Source organism: Acinonyx jubatus, chromosome E2 (assembly GCF_027475565.1).
Source record: "Acinonyx jubatus isolate Ajub_Pintada_27869175 chromosome E2, VMU_Ajub_asm_v1.0, whole genome shotgun sequence".
Classification (NCBI taxonomy): domain Eukaryota; kingdom Metazoa; phylum Chordata; class Mammalia; order Carnivora; family Felidae; genus Acinonyx; species Acinonyx jubatus.
Window position 1 is genome coordinate 18,815,233 of NC_069396.1, and position 16,262 is coordinate 18,831,494.

The window sequence follows — 16,262 nt, forward strand, 5'->3', positions numbered from 1 at the left end:
TCAGGTCATGATCTCACAGTTGGTGAGTTGGAGCCCTGCATCGAGCTCTGTGCTGACAGCTCGGAGCCTGCTTTGGATTCTGTGTCTCATTCTCTCTCTGCCCCTCCCCCACTTGTGCTCTGTCTCTCAAAAATAAATAAATGTAAAAAAGAAAGAAAGAAGAGGTCTAAAGACATAGGCTAGGTATGTTTATTTTGGGGCTATGGGAAAAGAGAGAGGAACCTTCGAAAGAGTCAAAGATCATGTGGTTAGAAGAATAGGATGAAGATCTAAGACAATAGTTTTGCTGCCCATTCTAAATGATTGGTGGGAAAGCACTGTTTGGAACTGAGCTAGTGGAAACTGTCCTCCAGAAAGTTTTCTCCTAGCTTGTGGCACAACGATTAGCATGGCATAACCACTTTAGTCATATTGAATTACCAACAGTGCTTACAGGCAATAATCCTCAGGGGTCTAGCACAAACATGATTTTCAGTGGAAAGCAACGCTGTTTAACGTTTCAAAGTAGCAACATAAATTTTATATTAAAAAAAAAATCCAGGCAACAGCTGGAGCTTCCAAGAACCTTTAGAAATGGGCCCTGTGTCTAGCAGAGCAGTTTCTTCTCAGGGGAGACTGTGCACTTTAAAACATTTTAATTCATGGAGTGAATTTTTATGTGTGCTAATGATGTAATATAACATAAATGAAGTTTAATTCAGCTAATACAAAGAGACAGTCAAATTACACTTCAGTGTATCTTTGTCATTCTGGAAATTGATATATAAATGTTTTTACCTAGAAAAAAGACAGGAAGGTTGTATACCAAATTATTCATTGGGAATCTCTCTAGAGGAAAGGCTAATAAATGATTACAATGCAGTTCTTCATGCTTTTCAGTATTTTCCACAATTATTACAATAGAATTTCATCAAACTTTAAATATAAAAAAATGCTATTTAAAATGAAATAAAGGGAGAGCCTGGGTACCTCAGTAGGTTAAACATTCGACTTCAGCTCAGGTCATGATCTCACAGTTCATGAGTTCAAGCCCCACGTCCAGCTCTGTGCTGACAGCTCAAAACCTGGAGCCTGCTTTGAATTCTGTGTCTCCTTCGCTCTCTGCCCCTCCCCCACTTGCACTGCATCTTTCTCTCAAAAAATAAAAAAACATTAAAAAAATTAAATAATAAAATGAAATAAAGCAATCCATGCTCCATGGCATGTGTGCACTGAGGCTTCCGAGAAAGAAAAATAAAAATCACACTTCACTATGGCTTATTTTACCATGAAATTATTTTAAAATTACTTGTCAATAAATGTCAGCTAGGATAGATAAGCAGTAAGGAAAACAAAATACAGTATGTTATAAACTGGAAATTCTTAATGTCTAAACTACATACTCCATCTATTACAGTTATTGCTGGGATTTTAGGGATTAATTTTTAGAGGTTGTAAATAATTTGGTATATCCTTAAGGGCACAGAGGCCTCTACAAAATAAAATTTTCTCAAGTAAAAGGTCATCTAATGAGTGCTAGGTTAATCCATAAAGGTCCACTGCATGTATTCTCTTGTGGAAAGCTTTCTCCTAGCCTGTGCCACAACCATTAATGTGGTATAACCACTTAAATTATATTGCACTACCAATAGTGCTTACAGGCAACACTCACCAGGAATATAACACAAACACAAGAGATTCTGCAGTTGCAAAGGTTCAAGGTGGAGAAGCACAGAAGGTCCAGGTTTTAAGCTACATTGATGCAGACGAGTCACCAGTCTCTGGCTAATGAATCAATCACCGTAAGCAATGCTCAGGAGTCATGGGGGCTGGCAATGCAACTTTCAGAATGTACTGAATGTAAACTGATATAAATGAAATTGAATTCTGACTATAGCTTGTACTTAATAGGTTCTGGTTTATGCCTGCTCAATAAATAGGGCTCCTTCTGGCAGTGAGAGAAGGGAGGAAAAGCACAGTCAGTGAATCTTGTGCTTACTGCAAATCTGTTATTTCTCAACTATTTTGTCCTCATCCTACCCAAGACTGCCCATAAAAACTGAAATAACTTATGTCTTAAGCATTTTGTGATCAGAGACAAAACTTACCAGTTTCAACTCTGTTATCAATATCAGCATTGACTTTTGATGCAGAACTCTCATCTGTCATGCAGTTTTTCATTGTCTTCTCCCTAGAGCTGCCACATAGAATAATTTATTTAAAACCCCAATTTAAAAGAAAACTCAAAAGAAGGTTTCTGAGATCACCACTAAATGCTATTTAGAAAACATTAATTCATGGTGATCAGATTTTTTCCCCAAATGATCTAGAAAATATTAATTTCACAAAGTGTTTCAGTTAAAACCTATTTTTAAAAAAATTTTTAGTGTTTATTTTTGAGAGAGAGACAGACAGAATGTGAGTGGGCAAGGGGTAGAGGGAGAGGGAGACACAGAATCTGAAGCAGGCTCCAGGCTCTAAGCTGTCAGCCCAGAGCCCGACACAGGGCTCGAACTCATGAACCGCGAGATCATGACCTGAGCCAAAGTCAGACACTTAACTGACTGAGCCACCCAGGCACCCCCAGTTAAACCCTACTTTTAAGGTCATAATATTTTTACTGGAAATAGTGAGAGAGGAGGACACTATAGTTCAGCCTTTAAAGAATGAAAGTCAGAACATTCAGACACCATTTTCTTGACACAAACTTAGGTCTGAATGATTAAGGGAATATTTTCTTTTGAATTAAAAAACTCATAGGACACAGAAAGGAAGGTTCTGCTGCCAAGAATTACAGTGTGGACAACCACAGCCATTAGTTTAAAAAAACAAAAACAGACAAGAAAGGCAAGTTTTACATTTGATTGAAGTAGTATAGTAAAATATAACTACAGTAAGTACAGATTGGGAAGTACAGACAGCCTAGACTATGAGCTAGGCACTTTACACCCACCATTTTATTTAATCATAAAAGCTCCCCTATTATCTATTATCTCCATTTTATAGGTTGGAGGAACTGGGACTCAGAAAGACTTAAAGAAAAATCTTTACCCAAACAAAACAGATGAACATAGGGGAAGGGAAGCAAAAATAAGATAAAAACAGAGAGGGAGACAAACCATAAGAGACTCTTAAATACAGAGAACAAATTGAGGGTTGTTGGCAGGGTGTTGGGTGAGGGGATGGGCTAAATGGGCAATGGGCATTAAGGAGAGCACTTGTTGGGATGAGCACTGGGTGTTTGTTGTATGTAAGTGATGAATCACTAAACTCTATTCCTGAAATCATTATTACTCTACATGTTAACTAACTTGGTTATAAATAAACAAACAAACAAACAAACTTAAAAAAAAATATTTACCCAAGGTTGGAGAGCTAAGATATTAATGTTAGGACTGGGCACTTGAGTACCATTTTACCTCTGGTTTTGCAATCACTATGTGATAACTAAACAGAAATATGATAGTGCTAACTATCTGCCTTACTAGAAAATGTATTCAGTTACACATTAATTCATCTCTGTATTTCTACAGTAAACAGGGTACCCCCAATGAATTAAAATAAGAATTAGGTCACAATATATATATACAAATAACTTTTTAGAAACATTCCATTTCTTTCTACAGCAGGATAAATTTTACTCTATGTAAAAATCTCAAAATAATTAACTTAAAAAAATAGAGAACTAAAAAAATATATAGGGAACTAAAAATGCCCTCTGAGGGCTATGTTATAAACATATAAGGGGTTAGGGGTGCCTGGCTGGCTCAATCGTGTTTAAGCGTCCAACTCTTGGTTTTGGCTCAGGTCATGATCTCATGGTTCTTGAGTTTGAGCCCCATATTTGGCTCTGCACTGACAGCATGGAGCCTGCTTGGGATTCTCTCTCCCTCTCTCTCTGCCCCTCCCCGACTTGTGCTCTCACTCTCTCTCTCTCTCTCAAAATAAATAAACTTAAAAGAGAAAAGAAAAAAAACTTATAAGGGATAAGAGCAGAGATAGGCAAAGAGAAGGATCCAAGACCAACAGACACTGACTTCATTCATTCACTATTCAACAAATTGTTTCTTAATACCTTGTATGTGCCAGGCTATTCTAAGCACTAGGGATACTGCAATAAATAAGACAAGCCAAGTCCTAGTTCTCATGGTGGGGAAAGGTAATAAACAAATAAAGAAAAACTCATTTTGGGAACAATATTTAATGCTGTGGAGATGTGTTCATGATATCTTAACAAACTAAAAATGTTACATATAGGAAGCAAATTACTATAAAATAAATATTATATATGTATTATTTTTATTATTAATATGTATTTAGATATCCATTATATAACATGTAACATTGGAGATAAGCACACACACACACATACACATACCTAAGATTAAGAGGATATTTACCATAATATAATTAGTGTTTATTTCTGGGTAGTGAAATTATGAGTTGCTTGTCTATTTCTTGTGGTTTTTAAATGTTTATTTATTTATTTTGAGAGAGAGAGTGAGCACAAGTAAAGGAGGTGCAGAGAGAGGAAGAGAGAGAAATCCCAAGCAGGCTCCGCACCACCAATGCAGAGCCCAATGTCGGGCTCAAACCCACAAACTGTGGTACCATTACCTGAGCCAAAGTTGGACACTTAACCAACTGAGCCACCCAGGTACCCCTCTTATGGTTTTTCTATACTTTCCAGGTTCTCAATAACAAGCATGCACTACTTTTATCATCAGAAAACAATACTAATAGACACATGTACATATGTCTATAGGTAGGTACACAGATGTCTATAAGGATGTATACCAAACATTACAAGAGGTTAACTCTTGGTAGCAGACTATGGGGTGACTTTTACTTTTTTCACTGTATTTTTCTGTATTATGTAAATTGTAATGGATTTCCGTTTTTCAAAAATAAAGCTACCTTTTTAAGATAAAGAGCATGGGTTTTATAGAAGATATGGTATCTTATTTTGTTCAGATTTTAGTAACAAGAAGTAGAAAAACCTACCTTTCCAATACTGTAGAGCTTCAAGGTCTGTTTACTTTTGCAGAAAAAGTTTTTTACAAACTTTTAGAAAAGTTTTATAGAAAAATGGTTCCCTTACCTTCTAACAAATTTATCTCTGTGGTAATGTAAACCTTCTAATTCAATAGGAAAAGACCATGTACTGATTTATAACTCCAAGAAAGATTTGGTAAGCATTTATAAGTCATTTCATGGTATCCCTATCTATAAGCTTTGAACAGCAGCCCTAGAGAATTTTCAACAATCATATCCAAAGCAGACGCAATGGTTCAACAAAGCAGAAATGCTCCCCCTGAGGGCCAGATTCTCGTCCTAGATAAATCTCAATATATTGAATAGATACTTTTATTCCTGATCTGAGGATTCTTAAAACTTGTGGAGATTTCTACTGGAAAGTGAAGACATTAAGCAGTAATTCACTGCTATGTCCAGAACCAAACTAAAACTTTTTTTGTAAAGGATTGTCTTACCTTTTTTCCACCTCTAAAAGAAAATTTTCACTGTTGCCCAACTGACTAAAATGCAGCTTGGCAGCTTTTCTCTCACTTGCTCGCACTGCTCGGTCATCTGGAGGCAAAAAGCGTGGTCTGAGCATGTTTCTTTTTTGGAGTAAACAGCAGTAAGTCAGAAAAACATATTCACAGAGTAAAAACTAAAGATCAGTCTTATATTCTTTTGTTAGAGACAGGTCACAAAATACTGCTATTATGTTGTCACTGGAGCAAGTAGTAACTCAGGGAGACCACAGGGATGCCATAGCAACAACTGCCACATAGGTGTAATTACCCCTGCAGGAGAGTAGTTTACTGCAGCAAACAATCCAAAAGACCTAATATTAATGTCAAAAGTTACACTGTTTCTGACAGACATTATTTAGTTTCCCTATAATAACTTTCCTAGGGGCATGTGAAATCCAAGTTTGTATCATTAAGAAATGTATATTTCAATTTCAACAATAAAATTATAAAGAAATGTGGACTACCTCATTTGAAAGAATAATTATTATTCCTTACCAACTAAGCCCCAGAGAGTCGTATTCATTTTCTATTGCTAATATAGTTGCAAATTTGGGGCACCTGGAAAAATAAATCTCAACTGGAAACTCTTTGTTGGAGAGGAAGTGGTGGTGAAACCATCAACTGAAGAAAACTAAAGCTGGAAGTAACTGATAAAAATCATAGGTTGTCATTCAATAAAAAAAGAACTTGCCATACATCCTGCCAACACAAAAGAGTTACATAAATATTGACTAATAAACAAATATATCCTGCCAGTGCACACTCTGGGCCAACACCCAGAAAGTTAGGAGGCAGCTGGTTTAATGTAAATTCAGGGACAAGGAACAGGGGAGGAGGGTCTCACCCAGTTTCTCCAGAGTTTGTAGCGTGTACACAGCAAAGAGCCTATAATCTGTATCTTTCCTGACAACAGGATTGAGTCTCAAATCTAGTTCTTTGAGGAAGGGTAAAGACTGTAGGCGGGACACCTCCACTAATGAAGGAATGTTGTTATAATATAAATTCAGGTCTTGGAGTGAACATAAATACTGGATGCCCTGCAAGGAAAAGACCACATTATGAAACTGCACATTGGTAAGGACTAGGAATCTCATAGATACAGATGGAAATATATCTATTACTTCGATCCTTAAACATGTTACCTGGGTCACCCATGAGAAAGGCAGGGTTGAAACTCCCATTTAAGATGCCCGAGGAGTCCCTGGGTTAAGGGACTGAGGTTAAGCATCTGAGGTCGTGATCTCACAGCTCGTTGAGTTTGAGCCCCACGTCAGGCTCTGTGGTCACAGCTCAGAGCCTGGAGCCTGTTCTGTGTCTCCCTCTCTCTCTGCCCCTCCCCTGCTCATGCTCTGTCTCTCTTTAAAAAATAAATAAACATTATGAAAAAAAGTAAGATGTCTGAGAATAAGAACAAAGTATCCCATGGGCACTAGATGTTCTCTATATTAAATAATTCATAGATATCATACATTTCCTCCTTACAAAGTCTGACATAGAAATATCTGCAGTCAATTCTCTACTTCTGTTGCTCCCTGATAATTCTCCCTTCCAGTGGTAGTTAGGCTGAGTCACTTTTGCCCTTCTCTCACCTTTGTCACGTCCATTCACCTGACCCCAGAAGCACCTCAATTTTCAGGAGGAAAGGAAATAGGCAAAAGAGACAGCACCGGAGGAGAAGGGCATAATAAAAAAAATTAAATGTATGTTGTTGTGTTCTTATATCTCAATGCCTCATGTTTAGGGTCAATGGATTATATGGAAAACAAAACAATGCTATCTCTAAGTCTTCCCTCCTGGAACAGTCTGGAACCTTTCTTGTCCTTGTTTCTCCTTTCAGAATTACCCTACCCTTCCATTTCTCTGGGATACTGGAGAAGAAAAGTCACATTTTCCTCCTTTGCTGAAATCTACTATTGAAAACAATTGTTTAATTTTCATGTATTTGGCTAGTTAGCTGCTTTAGCCCAACACTAAATTTCAGGACAGTAATCCAAAACATGTATATATATATGTACAATCATATACTTTTAGTAGTAAAAATGCTTACTATAGAAGGAACTCTGTCATTAAGAGCTATTTCAGAATGGTAAAATTATTTTCCATCATGTATTTATAAAATATGTTTTTTATCCTCCTCTCATTTAAAATTACCATTTTTTGTTGCAAAAAATTTAGAAAACTCAAAGCATTTCTGAATAAAACACTGTTTATACTTTGATGCATTTATTTCTGGCTTTTTTCAATTCCACTAACTTCTACATTGTGAAAGGGTCACTGGTTAGGAATAGTTGTCAGTGACTTTGGCCGCACTTTCCAGGCGATACACCATTAGGATTCTATTTAAATGTGTAAATGGCAAGGAAATGTCTTCTATCCTCCTCTCACTCTTCCTGTTTGCATGAATTCATGTATTCCCCAAAGTTACACTAGAAATAACCACAAAACATTTACCCCCTGAGAAAATTAAGCAAAACCATTCAGAACTGCTAGAAATAAATATATGCAGATAAGTCATAGATGAAAAGAATGTAGAAAACATTTACCAAGTGCTTCCTATATGCCAAGCAGTGTACACATGCTAATTTGATTAATCTTCGCAATAGCTTTTTGTCCAAGTTACAGAAGCGGAAAGAAAGTGAGTATAAAAACAAATAATGGCAATGTTCACTCAATTTCTTAGCTTGAAAATTAACATACATACATGTGAAAAGAGGAGACTTAGACAACTCTGAATTAATGTTTTCTGAAACTGATGGGCCAAATACAAATGGCTGCTACCAAATAGTCTAAAGACCTAGTTTAACTTGCAGTTTCTATTTTTAGAATCCTAGTTGGAAATCCTGCTTGGACTTCATCTTTTAGGACCCTTCATTTAGACCTTGAGATTGGGTCTGGCTTGTATTGTTGAACAAGTATCCCCTAAAAAGCACAAAATGGGTGGAATAATCCAGGAGATCATTAACTAATCCTGAATAGCATCCGTTGAGTCCTTCACCTTGAGTCTCGAAAAGAAGGGCTTAATCAAGACCAGCACAAAACTGGGTAAAATGAGAACATGTGGAAGAAACACCATCTGGGGGTCTACCACTAAGAAAACAGAACTTCCATTTCTGTGTGTGCACACTGATGTTTGTAGAGCTCTTAGTGTATTTGCTAATCCTCACACACTCTGCTCAAGCCTGCTCTCACCCTACTTTCCTGTCCTGCTCTCTCTTCTACCATCCCCTGATCCAGACATTTTTCTTTGTTTTCAATACCACCATTTCCTCTTCCTCTGTGAAAAAATTATTTACTAACAACCAGTAACAATCCAGTAACAATACAGACCAGTGTTTCTCCATGTGTACTCCATGTACCAACATCATCAGAATCCCCGGGTATATCCTGAGCCCACCCCAGACCCACTAACTCAGAATCTCTCTCAGAGTAAGAACTAAGAATCTGTATTTTCACAAGTCCTTCTTGTAATTTTTTTACACACATAAAAAATTTGTACTATTGCCTTAGGCTGTGATCATTTAATATAGTTTTCCCTAAGTACAAAAGAAATTTTCCCCAATATTTTATTCTAAAAAATTCAAATATAGAATAGAGTCAAATGAATTTTACAGTAAATAATAAAATTTAGTTTGGAAACATTTAAAAGGAAGATGCTATATTCCCCAGGCTGGTATTATCTATCTCTTATTTCTTCCCATCAAAACAAACAGTAATAGATAGATAGATAGATAGACAGACAGACAGACAGATAGATAGATAGGGCTGAACTGACTAGTCATAGAATATAGAACTTACCTTCAGGCTAGTGATCAAATTTCTTGATAAATCTAAGGATCGGAGGTTTTTAAAATTTCTGAAGGCATCACCAATGGAATGAATTTTTCCAGCATAAGATCCCTGCAATGAAAGAGACTCCACCAGTTCTGAAAAGAGATCATCAGTAGATATATTATGATCTCTGCTTATATAAACAACAGTCAGTGACAATAGGCCTTGCTTCCTCCCATATCCCATTTGTAAAAGGCCCTGCATTCAAAGCTTCTAAGAAGATCATCTTCCTTTTAAAAGCAGCATTATCACCTAATATATTGATATCAAACCTTGGTTTTACAGAACCCCTGTGTTTCTCTATTCACCCTGAAGGATGTAATAAAAGTCTCCCAAAGTTCTCAAAACAAAATTTAAAAAGAAATTCAGTAATCCTACTGCTAGAATTTAGCCCTATAGATAATACTCAAAAATTTTCACTAGGATATATAATTTATACACATAGGTATCAATTCCAGAGAGGTTTTAGAATAGTTTTTAAAAAAAGAAAGAAAGAAGAAAAAGGAAACTATCACAGGATTTATCAGCAGAAGAGTAGAACTTAGGGGCCCCTGGGTGGCTCAGTCAGTTAAGTGTCTGACTTTGGCTCAGGTCATGATCTCACAGCTCATGAGTTCGAGCCCCACATCTGGCTCTGTGCTGACAGCTCAGAGCCTGGAGTCTGCTTTGGATTCTGTGTCTCCCTCTCTCTGCCTCTCCCCGGCTTGCGCTCTGTCCCTCTCTCTCTCAAAAATAAATAAACATTAAAAATTTTTTTAAAAAGCGTAGAACTTAATGCCCTAAATAACAGTACACTGATACAATGAACAAAGTACTAGATCTGTGGCCTTGTACAAGTCACTTCATCTCTCTGTACTTCAGTTTCCTTATCTGCAAAATGGGGATAATAACAGTACTTAAATAATAAGGTGTGAACAGTAATAATTAAATGAATATATATACAAAATTTAGAATAGTACCTGATACATGACCATTGTTATATATGTGTTAATTATTGTTATGCAGTCATTAAAAAGAATGAGGTCAATTTGTAGATGATCATATGGAAGATCTCCAAGACATTAAGTGAGGGAAACGTATGTAACTGTTTTAAAGTATATACATATATATTTATATAATATATTTATATGTATGGAAGAAAGTCAACTAGACTTCTAACAGCACTGAAAAGAGGAGAATCTCAAAACTGTCAATAGGAACTCACTGGCAAGTGTGGTGGGCCAAATACAATACCAATCAAAGCTGGAAGGAGGTATTGCAAGATCTAATTTGTAGATAGGTGCCAGAGGACTGCACTGAAATAAGGTTTTAAGGTGTTAGAACAGTCTGGACCATATAAACTCTGAAAAGTAATAAAGTGAAGATCCCTTTCAAGACAAGACCCACATCAGGGAGAAAGAGAAGTGGAGTGGGAGTAGAATCCACATTGAATGGGACAGAGACAACAGGTTCAAAGGAAAGAGAAGGTCCAGATACAAGTTGGGAGAGAAGAAAAGATGGCAGATAACAGGAAGCATAAAGCTCCATTTTTTAGTACTTTGTGAACAAAACAGAAGAGGGAGCTCCAAAACCCTGAAACTGGAAAGGCTATTCTGGCCCACCTTTACTATCTAAAAGTATAGAAAAACTTCCTACACTTAAAAGAGCCACAGAAAAAGATTACAGTCAAATTTTATATGAGGTTAATAAAAGAAAAAAGAGAATAACATCATTAAAGAATGAAAACACTCCAGAAAGCTACAACACAAATGAAAATTGTAACTTAATATTTTGAAACAAGTTAAAAGATACCAAAACAAAATGTAGCAGTCCTCACAGTGTGGATCCCTCAAGTTCCCTGACACATACACAGGGGTCCACAAAATCAAAAGTATTTTTTTTATTATTTGCATAATAATATTAAAATATTAATTAGCTTTTCCACTGTTTCACTCATGGTACAAAAGGAAACACTACTGGGGCCTTAGGATGACTCAAGGCAGTGGCATCAAACTTCACTCACAGTCACTGTGTTCTTTACCATGGCTTTTTAAAATAGCCAGTTTCATTTAAGAATGTCCTTTAAAAAGCAGTAAAAATGGTTAACCTTATTAATTTTTGAATCTTGAGTACATGTCCTTTTTATTTGTCTGATTAAATTAGAAATATGCATGAAGTACTTCTGCTGCATACTGAAGTATGGTGGATGCCCTGAGAGAAAACATTTGTGTGATTTTTGAGATGCCAGCTTAACTAGCTACTTTTTTATGGAATACCATTTTTATTTGAAAAAAATAAAAACTTGATATGTGATGGTTATTCAGACTTGACTATTTGGCAGACATTTTCTTGAAAACAAAGTGAGGTTGTTACTTCAGGAAAACAAGTGACAGTAATTGTTGTCAATTATAACATTTGAGTTTTCAAGCAGAAATGGGAATTTTGGAAAATTTGTATCTGCCACTATGAACTTGACAGCTTCCCAACACTGAAAGATCTTTCTAATGAGATTGATGACATTAACAAACATGATTTTTAAATGTTACACAGAATGAAATTTGTCAGCATTGGGAAGATCTACATAACTCACTGAGTTAATATCTTTCAAATGACCAATGCATGATGTCACAAAATCACGCATGGGTAAAAGATCCAGCTAAATGCAAGATGTTACCGATGAATTTTAATGCAAGAGTACAAAGTACACTGACAATGGTTTCAGACTCTACATACAACTAAACTTTAAGAAACTACCATTTGTCCAGTTTTCATGTCATATAAAAGAAGAATATCCACAATCTCTTGAAAAGGCTATAAAATACTCTTCCCTTTTCCAACTGCTTATCTGTGTGATGCATCATTTAAAAAAAATATATTTCAACTAGGGATGCCTGGCTGGTTCAGTCAGTGGAGCATGCAACTCTTGATCTCAGAGTTGTGAGTTCAAGCCCCCACTGGGTATAGAGATTACTTAAAAATAAAATCTTAAAATATGTACATATATTTCAAAAAAAGGGGGGGGGGCTGGGTGGCTCAGTCGGTTGAGCGTCCGAATTCGGCTCAGGACATGATCTTGCAGCTTGTTGAGTTCGAGCCCTGCGTTGGGCTCTGTGCTGACAGCTCAGAGCCTGGAGCCTGTTTCAGATTCTGTGTCTCCCTCTCTCTCTGCCCCAACCCACTCGCATTCTGTCTCTGTCTCTCTCAAAAATAATAAACATTAAAAAAAAAACTCTCTAAAAAATAAATAAAATAATAAAATGTGTACACATATTTCAACCAAAACAACATATCATAACAGATTTAATAAAGAAGGAGATATGAGAATCTAGACGTCTTCAATTAAGACATTAAAGATACTATGCTAAGTGAAATTAGTCAGAGAAAGACAAAAATCATATGACTTCACTCATATGAAGACTTTAAGAGACAAAACAGATGAACATAAGGGAAGGGAAACAAAAATAATACAAAAACAGGGAGGGGGACAAAACAGAAGAGACTCATAAATATGGAGAACAAACTGAGGGTTGCTGGAGGGGTTGTGGGTGGGGGGATGGGCTAAATGGGTAAAGGGCATTAAGGAATCTACTCCTGAAATCATTGTTTCACTATATGCTAACTAATTTGGATGTAAATTTTAAAAAAATTTAAAAAGAAAAAAAGACATTAAAGATAATGGGGCGCCTGGGTGGCTCAGTTGGTTAAGCGACTGACTTCAGCACAGGTCATGGTCTCACAGTCTGAGAGCCCGCATCGGGCTCTGTGCTGACAGCTCACAGCCTGGAGCCTGCTTTGGACATGTGTCTCCCTCTCTCTCTGCCTCTACCCTGTTCATGCTCTTTCTCTCTTGCTCTCAAAAATAAATAAACATAGAAAAAAAATTTTTAAAGACATTAAAGGTATTTGTAGGAATATAAAAGAATGCCACTCTATTTTTTTTGGAAAATATAGTTATTTTTCAAAAACATTATTTATGTTAATATAATGTAATGTTAATGTAATGGATATGTTATGGTTATCTTTTAAGGAATTAATAAATAGATATTTAAATTTTTTCTCAGTTTCAATTTTAAATATAGTAAACATAAGTAGATATAGTCCACATTAACAAAAGCCCTTTGAAATTCATATTTTTAAGAGTGTAAAGGAATTCTGAAACCAAAAATTTTAAAAACTGCTGAAAAATGTAAATTAGAAATAGAAAAATTCAGAACAAATTTCAGTCCAAAAGAACTGAAAGCAAGAACTCTAACAGGTATGTATACACCCATATTCAAAACAGCTTTATTCACAATAGCCAAAAGATGGAAACAACCCAAATGTCTATTAATGGATGAATGGATAAACAAAACGTGGGGTGTGCATATGTGTGTGTGTATGTGTGTGTGTATGTGTATCCATACAAGGGAATATTAGTCATAAAAAGGAATAATATTCCAGCAAGTTATTTTGAAAATATCAACAAACTGATTCTAAGATTTATGTATAAAAGCAAGACTCAGAACACTCAATACAACATTGAGGGAGGAAAACAGTCAGAAGACTGGTACTATCTGACTTCGAATCTTACTGTAGAGCTATAATAATCAAGACAGTGTGGAGTTGGAAGAAAGCAAAAAAGACAAATAGACTGATGGACAGAACAGAGTCCAGAAATAGACCTACACATATACAGTCAACTGATCTTTGACAAAGGAGTAAAGCCAATTCAGTGGAAAAAGGATATTCTTTCAACAAATGGTGCTAGAACACTAGTGTAACTGGACATCTACAGATGGAGGAGGAGGAGGAGGTGGAAGAAGAGGGGGAGGGAGAAGAATCTAGACACTTTCACAATAATTAACTCAAAATGGACCTAAATGTAAAACACAAAACTATAAAACTTCTAAAAGATAACACAAAAGAAAATCTAGGTGAGCTTGGGTTTGGCAATAAGTTTTTAAATGCAACACTAAAAGCATGACCCATGAAAGAGAAATGTGGGACTTCATTAAAATTTAAAACCTGTGCTCTTTAAAAGACACTGACACACTGTTAAGATAATGAAAAGACAAGATACAGAGTGGGAGAAAATATATCTAAAGCACATATCGAGAAAGAACCGATATCCAAAATATACAAAGAACTCTTAAAACTCAACATTAAGAAACAAAAAACTCAATTAAAAAATAGGCAAAACAGTTGGAAACCTCACCAGAGAAGATATTCAGCTGGCAAACAAACATATAAAAATATACTCAACATTATAAGTCATTAGGAAATTTCAAATTAAAAGTGAGATACAACCATATACTTATTAGAATGGCCCAAATCCAAAACACTGACAGCCAAATGTTGGTGAGGATGTGGGATGTCTTTGTCTGTTTGGGCTGCTATAACAAAATACCACAGAGTGGCTTATAAACAACAAACATTTATTTCTCACAGTTCTGGAGTCTAAAAGTCCAAGATCAGGGTGTCAGCATGGTTGGGTTCTGGTGAAAGCCTTTTTCCAGGTTGCAGACTACCTACTTAGCCATGTATCCTCACATGGTGGAAGGGGGAAAGGGAGCTTTCTCTCTGGCCTCTTTTATAAGGTCATTAATTTCTTTTATAAAGGCTGTGCCCTCATGGCCCAATTACCTCTGAAAGGCCCCACCTCTTAATATCATCACATTAGGCATTAGGATTTCCACATACAAATGGAGAGGGGGCACACAAATATTCAGACCATAGTATGCGTTAACAGGAACTCTCATTCATTGCCGGTGGAATGCAAAGGTGTAGCCACTTTGGAAGACAGCTTGGCAGTGTCTGATAAAGCAAAACACAGCTTACCCAATGATCTAGCAATCATGTGCCTTGATACTTGCTCAAGTGACTTGAAAGTTTATGTCCACACAGACCCCTCTATGTTTATAGCACCTATACATAGAGGCTTAAATCCATAAACCTGAATGTTTATAGTAGCTTTATTTATAACTGCCCAAACTTAGAAGTGACCAAGAAGTCCTTCATTAAGTAAATGGATAAACAAACTATGGTACCTCCACACAGTGGAATATTATTCAGCCATAAAAAGAAATGAGCTATCCATTGAGCCATGTAAATACATGAAAGTACTTAAATACATATTGCTAAGTGAAAGAAGCCAGTCTGAAAAGGTTACTTGTATGATTCCAACTATATAACATTCTGAAAAAGGTGACTAGTTTATAATGGTATATGTCAATTATCTCAATTAAAAGACTTTTAATCAGTTGGTTGAGTGTCCGACTTTTGATTATGGCTCAGGTTATGGTCCCATGGTTTGTGGGTTTGAGCCCCACGTTGGGCTCCACATTGGTAGTGGAATTCTGTCTGTCTCTGTCTCTCTCTCTCTCTGCCCCTCCCCCACTAACACACATGATCTGTTTCTCAAATAATAAATAAGCTTAAAAAAATAAATAAAATTTTTCAAAAAAATTTTTTAAAAGATTACTGGTTGTCAGAAATTACATATAAATGACTACAACTACAGGACATTCTGAAAAAGATAATAGTAAAAAGAAAGAAAGGAGCTCTTAATCATGTCTATGTCTTAGAAGTTCAGTCTGTTCATCATCCACGTAGAAGACAGACTTAGGGGTGGGCAGAAATAGGAGTGAGGTGGGGTGCCTGTGTGGCTCAGTCAGTTAAGCGTCCAACTCTTGATTTTGGCTCAGGTCATGATCTCATGGTTTGTGGGATCACAACCCTAGTCAGGCTCTGCACCGTCAGATTCTTTCTCTTGGGATTCTTTCTCCCTCTCTCTCTCTCTCTCTCTCTCAAAAATGAATAAACTTAAAACAATATATTACCTATATAATAAATTAATGGAATTATTTTTAAAGCCAAAAAAGTATATAATTATATATTTTCTCTCTTTATGAAATAATTATTAGCAGCATACAAATATGTTCTAGTATATTGTGCCTT

General features: G+C 36.2%; 1 protein-coding gene across 1 annotated transcript in view; it reads right to left on the reverse strand.

The window, feature by feature from the left end:
• The window catches only part of LRRC36 (leucine rich repeat containing 36), a 50,047-nt gene that overhangs the window by 29,844 nt on the left and 3,941 nt on the right, over positions 1-16,262 (reverse strand). The window contains exons 2-5 of the mRNA XM_015068449.3: positions 9,315-9,442; positions 6,364-6,556; positions 5,472-5,568; positions 2,088-2,176 (exon numbers count right to left, since the gene is read on the reverse strand). Coding sequence (XP_014923935.1) covers positions 2,088-2,176; positions 5,472-5,568; positions 6,364-6,556; positions 9,315-9,442 — 507 coding nt within the window. The remainder of the gene's footprint in view (positions 1-2,087; positions 2,177-5,471; positions 5,569-6,363; positions 6,557-9,314; positions 9,443-16,262) is intronic.